The 13,033-nt window shown below is 45.1% G+C and overlaps 1 protein-coding gene across 1 annotated transcript in view; it reads left to right on the top strand.

The window, feature by feature from the left end:
- The first annotated feature begins 8,840 nt into the window (after positions 1–8,840).
- LOC123233140 (all-trans-retinol 13,14-reductase-like) overlaps positions 8,841–13,033 on the top strand; it is a 39,203-nt gene continuing 35,010 nt past the window's right edge. Inside the window, exons 1-2 of the mRNA XM_044659308.1 lie at positions 8,841–8,935; positions 9,483–10,330. Of these exons, the coding sequence (XP_044515243.1) occupies positions 8,841–8,935; positions 9,483–10,330 (943 nt within the window). The remainder of the gene's footprint in view (positions 8,936–9,482; positions 10,331–13,033) is intronic.

Raw genomic sequence — 13,033 nt, 5'->3', positions numbered from 1 at the left:
CATCAACAAATGTTTCTGCCTCCCCACCACCATCTTTTCTACCTTCCCTTCTAGAATCAAATATGAACTACTCTACTGGGCCACCATTTTGTCAGACCTCTAGGCCGCCCTCCCTTCACTCCTGGCTCCTCTCTTTAATTTCCAGATTTCTCCACCCCTGCACCAGCAGCCTTCCTGCCTTAGAGAGACATCTTTCCCAAAGCCCACTCTCCTCGCTGGTGGGTCTTCCTACACTCCTGGGTTCCGGATGCCCTGTTTTTCTCTGTAGGCTCTTTAAGAACTAGGGACTGTATTTTTTAATTTTGCTTTTGTGTTCCCAGCACTTAGCACAGTGCCAGGCATATAGCATTTAATATGTAAGTATGTATGTATCTATATATCTACCTACCTACCTATTTACTGCTCTCTCTCTCTCTTCCTGTCTTGTCTATCTGTCTTTCTGTCTATCTATCTAACCATCTATCTATCTATCTATCTATCTATCTATCTGTCTGTCTGTCTGTCTGTCTGTCTGTCTACCTATCTATCTGCCCAACTATTTATCCATCTATCTATCTTTCTATCTATCTATCTGTTCTTCTATCTATCTATATTTCTATCTATCTGCCTCTCTCTCCTTCTATCTAGCGATCTGCCTATCTATCTACCTACCTATCTATATCAATCTATCTATCTATTGTTGAAGTTTATTTGGGTCTCAAACCTGTAAGAAGGAGAAATGGGAATTATTATTGTTGGACTGGACATTAAAGGTTTGATTGCCAGAAATCCATTAACTCGATTTCAAAATAAAAGAGACCCAAGTCAGGATTACTTTTACGGTGGTTTATTTACATTTAGAAAGGTTAAAGTTAGGGAAAATGAGAGAGAGAAACTCTGGCCTGGACCAGAGGCCTGGACAAGGTAGGGATTCAGAGTCCCCAGCAGAGAGGCACAGAGGTTAATTAAACAAGTCACAAGGCCTCCTCTAAGAAGAGAGGCCTCCTTGAGGCTAGAGCCTCCAGAAACGCCAAGGGAGGAGAGAGAGAGTCAGCCTAACTTACCCACATGACAATTCAAAGGGAAGCAGTCTGAGGTCTCACCTGAGCTCTTTTAACAAGTTCAAAGCGCCAAAAGCCCCTCACACGAAGTTACCATCATATTTAAAAGACAGCAGCTTTTGTCACTTCCTGCATCCACCTCTAGTTTCACATGGACGAATGGCAGCCTCAACACTGTTTTGGACCGCTCAGGAGGCAGTCACTTGTTTTTGATTTGTCACTATCACATGTGGGTCACAGACCTCCCCCTCCCCACTTAATTCTAAGTTGGATGGGGTGACATTATTCCTGGTGGCTAAAGTCTAAAGAATGAATGAGGATGAGCTAATTCCATTTACACAAACCTACTTTGACAAACAATGTAGCCTGCCTTACCACACAAAAATCACTTCTTCACTGAATTGTTGTAAATAGTTTTTGCAAAAGGCCATCTTGGGCCATGAGTTGCCAGTTGATAGCTCAAATTTTAGAATTCCCAGAGTTGGCATGAGCTGGCATGAAACTGGTGAAGATCATTGGAGCCCTATAAATAGGAGCTCAGTCTAACCCAAAGGGACTCAGTTGTGAGTTAAGTTGGGATGTGAAAGGCTAGGCTCTCCATCTTGTCTAAAAGCTATTTTCATAAGCCAGGGTTAGCTGTTACCTTACAGGGACAGTTACTCAGGTTCATCCATTGATATTACCATCATCTATCAATCAATCATCAACATTCAAATAATTTTCTCTACAGCAACCTGAAGACCATTTCTGAAGATTCATCAGCAAAGCTAAGCCAGCTAAGTCAGAGCTAAACATCCAGCAATAGCTTGTGCTAGGCCCTGTTGCCAGGCCGACCAGCCTGTCAGCCTCTGTTTGTGGCTACCTTCTATGAACAGCTGAAGATATATTTTCAGTTTAGTTAGCTAATTCCTATAGTTTAATCCTAATTCCTCTTTCCTTCATCGCTATTTCATCCCTCAAACGTTCCTGTTTACCTTTCATTAAATCAGTTACTGTGAACCAAAACTTGATTACTGACCTGTTCAGATGCAAGATAATTCTTTAATGAGAGAAGACAGTTGAATAGTTTCTACTGAGAAGTTCAGTTAAAGTGAACCTTTACTCCTGTGTCTTGGCTCAATATCATTATTAATAACTATACCTTGCAGTCAGATAAAAGTCATCTTCATTACCACAAATTATTGTGTCATTACCATTCAAATATACAGGATACATGCTGTGACAGATAGGGAAGTTCATCTACTTCCTTATCAGTACCTGTAAGGAGAGGGAGCTGTCCAACTGTCCAGGGGCTGAATTCTACTACCAGCTAGAGATTACAAGTACCATCCCCCTGCAGTTTCTCTCAGACCTGCTTTTCCATCATCACCTGGCAGTTTACTCTCTGGGCAGCTGTATTCCCAAAATTATCCCCCCTTTACACTCTCTCTCTCTCTCTCTCTCTCTCTCTATATATATATATATATATATATATATATATATATCCATCTCTCTATCTATCTTCTTATCTACCTCTCTCTCTCTCTTTCTCTCTCATCTGCCTCTCTGTACTGTCTGTCTATCCTTCTATCTACCTATCTATCCATCTATCTATCTATCTATCTATCTATCTATCTATCTATCTATCTATCATCTTCACAACCTGCCCCCAATCCACTGTTCAAATCTTAATATAGAATACTTCCCATGTACTCTATGTATAATAAGTCTAATCCTCTTGCTGTTGCTTACATACAATACTTCATCTCCTATCTCTATCTCAGGACTTTGTACTGGCTGTACTCATGTTTGGGGACATATTTCCACTCTGCTTTTATTTCTGAGAATCCAGATTCTTCTTGAAGATTCAGCTCAAGAGCCATTTTCTGCCTGAAGCCTTTCCTGGTATAATAGGAAAATAGGATTTTAAGAGTAGAAAGCAGAAAAGCAGGCAAGGGCTGACAGAGCTGGACATTTCAAACCTGGAATGCAGCAAGGGACTTCTCTTAGTGGACTCTCTCTATGGCAGTTGGTTTTGGAGGGGTTGGAAATATTGCCACTGACCTAAGAGCCTGTGGATTTGGGGTTATCTCTGTGCCTTAGGTATCTGCATGATACCTAATGCCTAAGTATCTGCATGAACATCAAGACCATCATCTAGCAAGCTCCAAGAGTTCAGGTTGAGATTAGAAGATTGTCTTGTATGGTGGACATATAAGGCATCTAATTCTCCCTGACTTTCCCATTGGATTTATTTGGCTGTTTACCTATGTTCCTGGGACAATCTGATTCATCTGATTAACAGACCAAGGACATCTTTCTGAGAAACCCTTATTCTCTTGAGTCCAGCCAGGCTTGCCTTGTAGCATTAGTGTAGTGATTCCCAGACCTCCTGCCCCTTTGGTTTATCACATAGCTGTTAAGAGTAGCCTAATCTTTCCCCCTCATCTCCTTCCCTTAATTTATCCTTATTAAACTGTGTTTTCTTATCTTCCTGTGTTTTCCTTAAACCCCAAAAGAACTCACAGAAGGACAGTACTCAAGCCGTGTTACCACAGTTTGATTCGACCAGTAACTCCCAACTGTCATTCCTTCTGTTTAGTGTTATCTGGTTTTACCCACTTCTTAAGTCATTATCCTTCCTTGATGACTGGTTTAGTGATTGACAGATGGCCAAAACACACCTACTGGCCCCCCTGTATATTTTATTCCTTACACTGGTTTTCACTCCCAACACCCTCACCCCAATAGCTGGTGCCATACCTCCTTGTAATTGCTCTGTATTGTGCATATTTTTATACTCATGTTGTAAATGTCATCTTTCCAATATTAGAACAAAAACTTTTTAGAAAAAAGCTATCAATAACAATATGAAAAATGCTTCAAAGCACTAATAATTAGAGAAATGCAAATGAAAAAACCTATGAAGTCCCACCTTATATCCCTCAGATGGACAAATTTGACTAAAGAAAAACACCAAATGATGGAGAGGTTGTGGGAAAACAGGTATATTACTACATTGTTGGTGGAGTTGTGAATTGGTACAGTCATTCTGGAAAGCAATTTGGAGCAGTGCCACAAAAGTAAAATTAAATTCTGCATATCCTTTGACCCAGTGATGCCATTAATATACTTGTGTCCCCAAAAAGGTAAAAAAAGAGGGGAGAAACATTCTATATGTACAAAAATATTTATAGCATTTTTGTAGTGGTTTTGTTGTTCAGTTGTTTTAATTGTATCCAACTCTTTGTGACTCCATTTGAGATTCTCTTAGCCAAGATACTGGAATACTTTGCCATTTTCCTCTCCCACTCATTTTACAGATGAGAAAACTGAGGCAAACAGACTTAAGCCACTTGCCCAAAGTAAACATGCCTGGGTTGGTAGTTTGGGACTCTTCTTTCTTAAAGAAATCTCATGAGACAAGAGGAGATGAGCAGGCCGAGATGAATTTTTCTCTTCTTAGTTCATAGGGAAAGAAAGGTCCTATTTAATATCCAGGGTATTCCAAAAGTTTTAGTACAGCTTTAAGCTTTAATTTCTTTAATATCATGTGTATTTCCTTTTGTCCTTGGACTCAGTCATGAGGGTCAGGGGGGAAGCTTGGGGAATGACACAGGTGAAAGTACCTTAAGTTTTAATACTGCAAACTTCATGTATAAGGTATTCATATTTCTAGTTATAAGAGCCATTTCCCAACAGACAAACAAGCGAAGGACGTGAACAAGCAGGACTATCTATAACCCTATGGAAAAAATGCTCCAAATTTCTACTAATTAAAGAAATGTAAATTAAAACAATTCTGACACTCCACCTCACATTCATCACATTCATGAAGACAGCAAAAATGGAAAATGACAAATGTTGGAGGGGCTAGGGGAAAAACAGGCACAGGAAGCACTGGCTTTAGACCAGTGAGTGGAAATAAACATTCTGGAAAGAAAATTGGAATCGATCACAAACAATCAGTTAAGTAACATTTATGTAGTGCCCACTGAGCGCCAAGCACTGTGCTAATCACTGGGGATACAAAGAAAGGTAAAAGATAGTCCTTGCTCTTAAGGAGCTCATAGTCTAAGAGGGGAGGCAATATGGAAAAACTGTACAAATTAAATCTATACAGGATATCTTGGAGAGAGTGTTGTGCGGAAGGTTATTATTTAGTTGTTATGTAGGAGACTTAGCAGGAAGGGCTGGAGAATTCCACATGGAATGGGAAAGCAGGAAGTTGCTTGCTCTCTCTGAGAAGGACTCCATGGTGGGAGTTACAGGCAGTAAGTGATTCCCTGGGAAACCTCAGAGCTTGTGGAGTTGCACCTTGATTCCCTGGGATCCTGGAGTGTGGTGAAGGTTGGAAGCAGAGGACAACTATCCTGCACGACAGCACTGAGTAGGGAGTGATCTGTGATCTGGTGGACAGCGTGCAGGCTCCTCTCCCTACTGGGCCACTTTGGACCATCAGTTCTGGAGGAGTTGGTTCCAGGCATCCTGAAAACATCTCTGGACTCTACTGTGAGGATTCCCACTCCAGTACTGTTATTCTCTGGGCCCTGCCTGGCTTAGATCTTAGTTTAGTGTAGTCAAGTCTTTCCCCTGACCCGGTGGTTTGCCCTTAGCTTGTACGTGTAGAATCCCAATTCCCATCCTTTACCTTAGTTTGTCCCTGACTAAATTGTAATGTTAAACTCTTGCCTTTACTTATCAGCTTCCATAGGCTCTGTCTTGTTGATGCTGGGTGGCAGTTGGAGGCCAACAGCCATTTCTGTTACAGACATCCAAACAGCCTTTATATCCCTACTTGTTGGGCCCCTTCCTGTCAATCCTGTCTCCCACACACCCACCTGTTTACTGTTTAAGGCACCTTTCCCTGGTTTCTCCCTTAACAAGAGTCAATAGGGAAGGCACTAGCATTAAGGGAGTTTGGGAAAGGCTTCCCATAGAAGATGGGATTTTAGTTGGACTTGAAGGAAACCAGAGAGTCAAAAATCAGAGATGAGGAGGGAAGCAATTTCATGAACAGGGACAGCCAGTGAAAATGCTTGGAGTTGGGCAATGGAGTGTCTTGTGCAAGGAGGCCAGTGTTCCTATAATCACAGATTTCATGGAGGAAAATTGTAAAGTATAAGAAGACTAAAAAGGAAAAGGGGGGGGAGCAGGAAGTGACCTAATCCAATCTGACCTTTGGGAAAATCACTTTGCTAGCTGAGAGAATTGGGGTAGAGGGAGACTTGAGGCAGGCCATTGCAATAGTCCAGGTATGAGGTGATGAGGGCTTGTACCAGTGGGGTGACAATGTCAGAAGAGAGAAGGGGGTCTCTATGAGAGATGTCATGGAGATTACTAAACAATGCACATCCTTTGACCCACTTCTAGGTTTAACCTCCCCCACTAAAAAAAATAATAAAGGAAAGAGGAAAAGATCTCATGCATTAAAAGTATTTCTAGAATCTTTCTTTGTGGTGGCATAAAAACTGGAAATCAAAAGAATGCTCTTCAATTGAGGAATGGGTAAATAAATGATGGCAAATGAATGTGATGGAATATTATTATTGCACTATAAGAAAAGAGGAAATAGATGATTCCAAAAACGTGGAAAAGATTATACAAACTGATGCAGTGTGAAGTGAGCAGAACCAGGAAGGTAACATACTCTGTGAGAGAAAAAAAGGGGTGAGTTTTTTTTATATATAAATATTTAAAGGTGTGGTCACCAAGGAACTGAATAAATACCAATTCCTAAAATGATTTTAGTAATTTATTTACAAAATATAGGAGAGAGTGGAAGTAGAGAGATGAGAAGAGGGTAGAGTAAGAGATCTAACTTAATGAACTAGATTTGTATTCAAATCTGGGCTTTACTCCAGCAGGGCTCTAGAGGCCCAGCCAGAGAGCCTAAAAGTCAATTAACAAGGGGTTTAGTCACAAGGGCTTCTCCCAATCAAGGACCCCTCCAGAGGCTAATGTAGGCAGCCTTCTTCACTCACCACATGTAGTTCTAAGGGAAAGATTTAAGAACAGTCTCACCAAGGTCTCACAGTCCCAGGTACAGCCCTCCTCCAGGTCCAAGTCCCAAACAAGAAGAGAGTCAAAAGGCTGAGTCCTGGAAGTTCTCTTAATTTATCCAGGCCATTTCTTTCATCACTTCCTATGCCTTCCTCTTAGTTTACGTGTCCAATCACAACAGATGCTTTTCTTAGGACTGCCCAGGAGGCAGTCAGTAAATTCTTATTTGTCACTCACTGTAGCACACTTGGGTCACAGACCTCCCAACTTGTGAGTTAAGTGGAGTTGTTTACACTTTTGGTGATTAGATTTGAGAATGGGCAAGGAAGATTTAATCTCATTATCACAACTCTAATATCAATAGTATAAAAATAAACAATTTTAAGGCCTTAAAAATTAATTAAGAATGAAAACAACAGAAATGACAGAGCAATTTATGCAGTAACAACACAACTATAAAGACAAATGTATGACTTCTGATCAGTAAAATAAATGGGAAGAATCAACAATGAACCATGCCATCTTCTTCCTGACTGATTCTCTAGACAGCCAGAAAAACGTCTGGTGAGTCTTGTTTTGCTTGGTCAAGCAAAGTTGTTACTAGGAATTGTTTTTCTTTCTCTCTCTCTCTCTCTATTAATTTTTTTTAAACCCTTGTACTTCGGAGTATTGTCTCATAGATGGAAGATTGGTAAGGGTGGGCAATGGGGGTCAAGTGACTTGCCCAGGGTCACACAGCTGGGAAGTGGCTGAGGACCTCCTGTCTCTAGGCCTGACTCTCACTCCACTGAGCTACCCAGCTGCCCCCTCTCTATTAATTTTTTAAAAATTAACCCTTTTTAAAAATAGAGGGGTTGTGAGGCTATAGGTATGGAATGTTCCATTGCATTTTGGGGTAGGTCACTATATTGTTAGTTTTGCTTAATTGTTTTACTTTGTTACAAGGGAGTTCCACAGGATTGGTTGATCTGGAGATGTTTGTAATATAAAACCAAAAAATATCAGTAAAACTTAGTAAAAACAGAAAGCAAAATGAGGACGGTTATTGGATCCACCAGAGCTGATAAGATCACCAAGTCAATCAACCAACATTAATTCCTCACCACATTCCTGTGAGGTAAGAAGTATTATCTTCATTTAACAGTTTAGGAAACTGAGGCAAAGAGAAGTTTCCCAAGATTCCACCACGAGTAAGTGTCTGAGGCTGGATTTGAACCCAGGCTTTCGTGACTTTAGGCCCATTGCCCTATAGGATCAGGCCATACCATGAACTTGCAGGGATATAAAGGTCCATCCGTATGTCACAGAAGGGTTAGAGCTCCCCAGGAAGTGCTCCAAATAATTTATCAAAACTGGAGCCATGATTAGGCATGGGACCAGAGGACGGGGCCTGGAGGGGACGTGTGCTCATGGAGGCAGGCATCGGTTACTAGATGGGCAAGTACGCTTATGGAGGACGATGATAATGATGAAGATGCCGCCTTTTTCTCCTATTTGTCTGACTTGGGGGTTGGAGAGCCCTTCGTTAACGGGTTCAGTCCGCGCTCCTCCTGGGCGCCTAGCTTTGGGGTTTGCTCCAGGTGTTAGTTGGCAGACCTCCTCTTCTACCGCTTCTACGTGCGCAGGGACCGCGGGAATCAGGCAATGGAGACGGGTCGTGCCTGGAGAAGCCCGTCCGGTGGTGCTTTCCATGGGGCTCTGTGTGCGGAGTGCACCAGGCTAGGGATCTGCTGGGCGGGCACCCTAAGGCGATGGCGGACGGCAGTGCGTCGCGGATTCCTCCTCTTTTTGCCAAACGCTGCTCTGGAATTTGACGCTATGCCGTATCGCCCAAGTCTCCAACGTGCCCAAACGGGGGAGGAAGGTGGCCGCCTGTCAGCAGTGACGGCTGCTGGGAAGCGCTACCTCCAGCGGTCAGGAGAGACTCCAGCCATCTGAGAGGCAGGGAGGGGGCTGAATGGGAACTTCAGAACTTCAGAATTCCACCGACAGCGGAGCCGCCCTGGGGACGCGGCATCAACTCCCACCATAAAGGGAGAGATGAGTGCAAGTGAAGGGGCCGCGGCCCGGGGTGGCTCTTAGAATTCGCGATAATGGGGCGGTCGGGAGAATTGTTTGCTTCGTGCTCCACTTCGGGAATCTGAAGAGAAAGCGTTCTGCGGCTCGCCCCTGCCTTTGGGGACCTGGAGAGCTTGTCGCCCCCAGCAGCAAAGGCAAAAGGTTTAGTGTAAGACACACACACACACACACACACAGCCAATAGCAGTCTCACTACTCTTTCCCCTCACTGCGAGGTTCTTCCATATTAATCATCATACAGCAACCCCCTCTCTTTTGGGGTTCACCCCATTCATCTATACCCCGCCCCCCTCCGCCCCCCAAGGCCAGGGGCTTGTTACTGTAGTCTATTAGCTTCCAATCCAATCGGAGAAGCGAGGATTCTTCCGTTACCTGTTCCAGACGAGGAAGGGATCCAAAACCTCTGCCGGAGGTGGGAGGGGGAAATCCCCGGGCCGCGGAGAGTAAACGGGGGATGTTGGCGCCGTTATCTCCTCCCCTACGAAGCCCCGCTCACGGCCCTCTGACGGGCTCCCCGCCCCCAGCAACTCTGCTCAGTGACCGCCTTTTCCTGGCGCTCCTCCTACTAAGTGCTGCTTCTAACTCTGGGCGCGTCCGGCGCCCGCGTCTCTCCTCCCCCCAGACGCGGGGGTCCCCAGGCTCTGTCTGGCGCCTCTTCGTCCTCTCGGGACCATTTTATCAGCTCTCAAGGATTCTGCTGGAGCCGAGCCCGGGCTCCCACCTCGGGCTGTGGAGCCCCGACCTCTCTGGCGCGCAGCGGTCGGGCGGGGCGCCTCCCCCTCAGGGTCCTCCTCTAATCCTTCAGCCTGTGCTGCCAGTTCAGTTCCTCCCAGCCCTCCCGGCCTTGCGCCCGGCCCCCTCTTCTCCCCAGGCCTGCTTGGTCTCTCTGCCGTGGGTCACGCGGGCCCCTTCCCTAGCCCGGCTGCGCTCGGGCCGCCGCTGCCCGCCCTCCTTGGCCGTTCTCAGATCAGCTAGGGGCAGCCCGATGTCCGGAAGCCCTCCGGATCCCAGCGGGGCAGCCGAGCAGCAAGGGCCGGAGGCAGGCAGCACCGTATGGCTGTGGGCGGCGTTGGGGCTGGGGACTGGGCTCGTGCTGTTGATGACCGGGGTCCGGAGGCTCGTTCTGGGCAGCCGCTGGAACGGTCCGAATCCCTTCGCGGAGGACGGGAGGAGGCCGCCGAGGCCACTGGTGACTGACCAGGAGGCCCGCAGCGGCGTCCTCAAGCAAGGTGCGCGATGGGCCGGAGGGGAGGGAGACGGGGCAGCTAGGAAGGGGATCACGCGGCCGGTTCTGGAGGCCAGAGCGTCGGAAGTTCGAATCCCTGCCCCGAGCCTCAGTTTCCCTTTTTGTAAAATGCTGTAGAAATGGAGGGTTTATGGGAGATCACAGTGAGGGAAGGCAGGAGGGTTCTGGAAGGAATCTCAGCAATGGCACACAATAGTAGGTGCCTAATAAATACCAATTGATTGCCTGTGGAATTCTTTAAACATCTGGATATCCTCCTCGACAGGACATCCCTCCCCAAAGGCTCAGGGAAGCCTTAAGCTTGAACAGCTGAAATTACAGCTGAAATAAATAAAGGGGTTCCGTTTTAGCAGGTTAAACCTGCACCAAGACTTTGGGGACACCCTGTATTTGACCAGTCACTGGGACCTGATAGAAAGAAGGCTGGATTTGGAATCAAGGGAACTGGGTTCCATTGCAGCTGTGCTATTTATTTACTAGCTGGGGGACCAGCAGGCACCTTACCTCCCATAGGATCCAAATTCAGAACTGAAAGGGGGTCTCATGCTAGCTAGTCCTGCTCCAGGTTACAAACTGAGTCTCAGAGAGCTTAGGTGACTGGGCCCAGGTTACACAGGGCTAAATCATGAGAGGTGAGAGCCAAACCAAGTTCTTCTTGGGGCCAAGACTAGCACTCTCTCCACTATAGCTTGAATGCTGCCTTGATTTCCTCATCTGTAAAATTAGGAGGTTGTTATCATTCCTCTAAAATCTCTTTGAGCTCTAATCTGTGCTTCTATAATCTCTGAGCCCTCCCCTCTTTTCAAGGAAGCCTTTACTAGTGGATTGTAACCTTTGCCAGGTCCTACCAAACTGAAGCCGTGGGTAACCAGGGCCGAGTCACTTAAGCTCTCTGAGACTCATTTTGTAAACTCCAGCAGGACTAGCTAGCCTGAGACCCCCTTTCAGTTCTAAGGCAGGAAGGCTCACTACCATTTCCATTAGTCAAGGCTCAAAACCAGCCTCAGACATTTATGAGCTGTGTGGCACTGGACACTTAACCTTTGCTTGGTTCAGTTTCCTCATCTGTAAAATGAATAATTATAGCACCTATTGTGAGGACCAAAGAAGATATCTGGAAAGCACTTAGCCCAGTGCCTGGAACACAGTTGGCACTAAATAAATGCTTCCCTTCTTTCCCATCCCTGGTGGAGAGGATGACTCATTCTGCCAACTACATAAACTCTTGTGCAGGCCATCTATGGAGCTTATAGTCTGCACTGATGGAGCAGCCAGTGACAAGATCCTCAAAAAATCAGACTAATTGCTTCTCTCTCCCTCTCCCTCCCTCTTTCGGTCTCTCTCTCTCTCTCTTATCTCCCTCTCTCTTGTCTCCTTCTGTCTCTCACATTCTCTTGGCCTTTGCCTTTCCCTTCTTATCTCTGTCCTCTATGTCTATAGTGTCCCATTCAGTCTGATGGAGGAGGAGGGCCTACATTTTAGGGAGGATTTTAACGTATTAGTGTTGGTTTAGAAGAGGACAAAACAATGGGGGAGAGGACTGGCAATCCAGCCATTCAAGGAGCAACTGAAGGAAAAAGAGCTGTTTATCTTGGTGGAGAGAAATCTCAAGAAAGACGTGATCACTGTTCTTTGTTTTGTTATTTTGTTTTCATAAGCTACAGAGCTGGGACTTGAACCCACGTGCTCTGACTTTGAAACTATTTGTTCTAAAAAATGGTAAGTTCCATGTTCTCTCCCTCCAGCACCTCCTCCACCTATTGAGAAGTCAAACAATATGATATCCATTATACATGTGAAGTCATGCAAAACATTTCCATATTAGCCATGAAATGAAAAATAAAAATAAAACCACTCTATTTCATTCTGCAGTCTATCAGCCTTCTCTCTGGAGGTGGGTCCTCCTGGTTTATTATGGGGCTTTTGGAATTGTCATGGGTGATCACTGGTTTCAAGTATTTGAAAGGAAGCATGAGACCTGCTTTGTCCTGCTTGGTCTCAGAAGTTAGAATTCGGAGTGATGGCTGGAATCTGAAGAGAGGCAGTTTATTGGTTGGCTCGATTACAACTCAAAATATTCCCAAAAGGGATTGACTTCCTGAGGAGGCAACGGGGTCCCCTTTATCAGAAGATTCCAAAAGAGCAATTGATACTATTGAGGGGATTGTTGTTTGGTTATGAATTGGAGTAGATGGTCTGTAATTTACCATCCAACTTGGAGAGTCCATAATCTGCTTGCTGGGCATCCTATGCCTAGGAAGGAACTGTGAAAGGACTTAGGTCAGTAGCATACAAATGCCCCACAGTTGATTTATGGTTATCTTTATCACCCGGACATTACCATAATAGTAGTAAGACTTCAGAGATAGTAATGGCCCTTTCTCAGTTCTCATTCTCCTTGACCTCTCTGTAGCCTTTGAAACTGTTGATCATCCTCTTCTCTTTGATACTCTTCTCTCTGGATTTTCAGGCCACCTCTCTCTCCTGATTGCCCTCCTACCTATCTGACTGCTCCTTTGCTGGTTCCTCTTCTATATTAGGAACCATAGGTGTCCCATAGCATTCCATCCTGGGCTCTTTTTCCCTTCTCTTCCCTTCCCTTCTCTTCCCTTCTCTTCCCTTCCCTTCCCTTCCCTTCCCTTCCCTTCCCTTCCCTCCCCCCCTTCCCTTCCTTTCCCTTCCCTTC

Source organism: Gracilinanus agilis, chromosome 2 (genome assembly GCF_016433145.1).
Source record: "Gracilinanus agilis isolate LMUSP501 chromosome 2, AgileGrace, whole genome shotgun sequence".
Lineage (NCBI taxonomy): Eukaryota > Metazoa > Chordata > Mammalia > Didelphimorphia > Didelphidae > Gracilinanus > Gracilinanus agilis.
The sequence above is the reverse complement of the archived record's forward strand: the minus strand, read 5'-3'. Positions and strand labels throughout refer to the sequence as shown.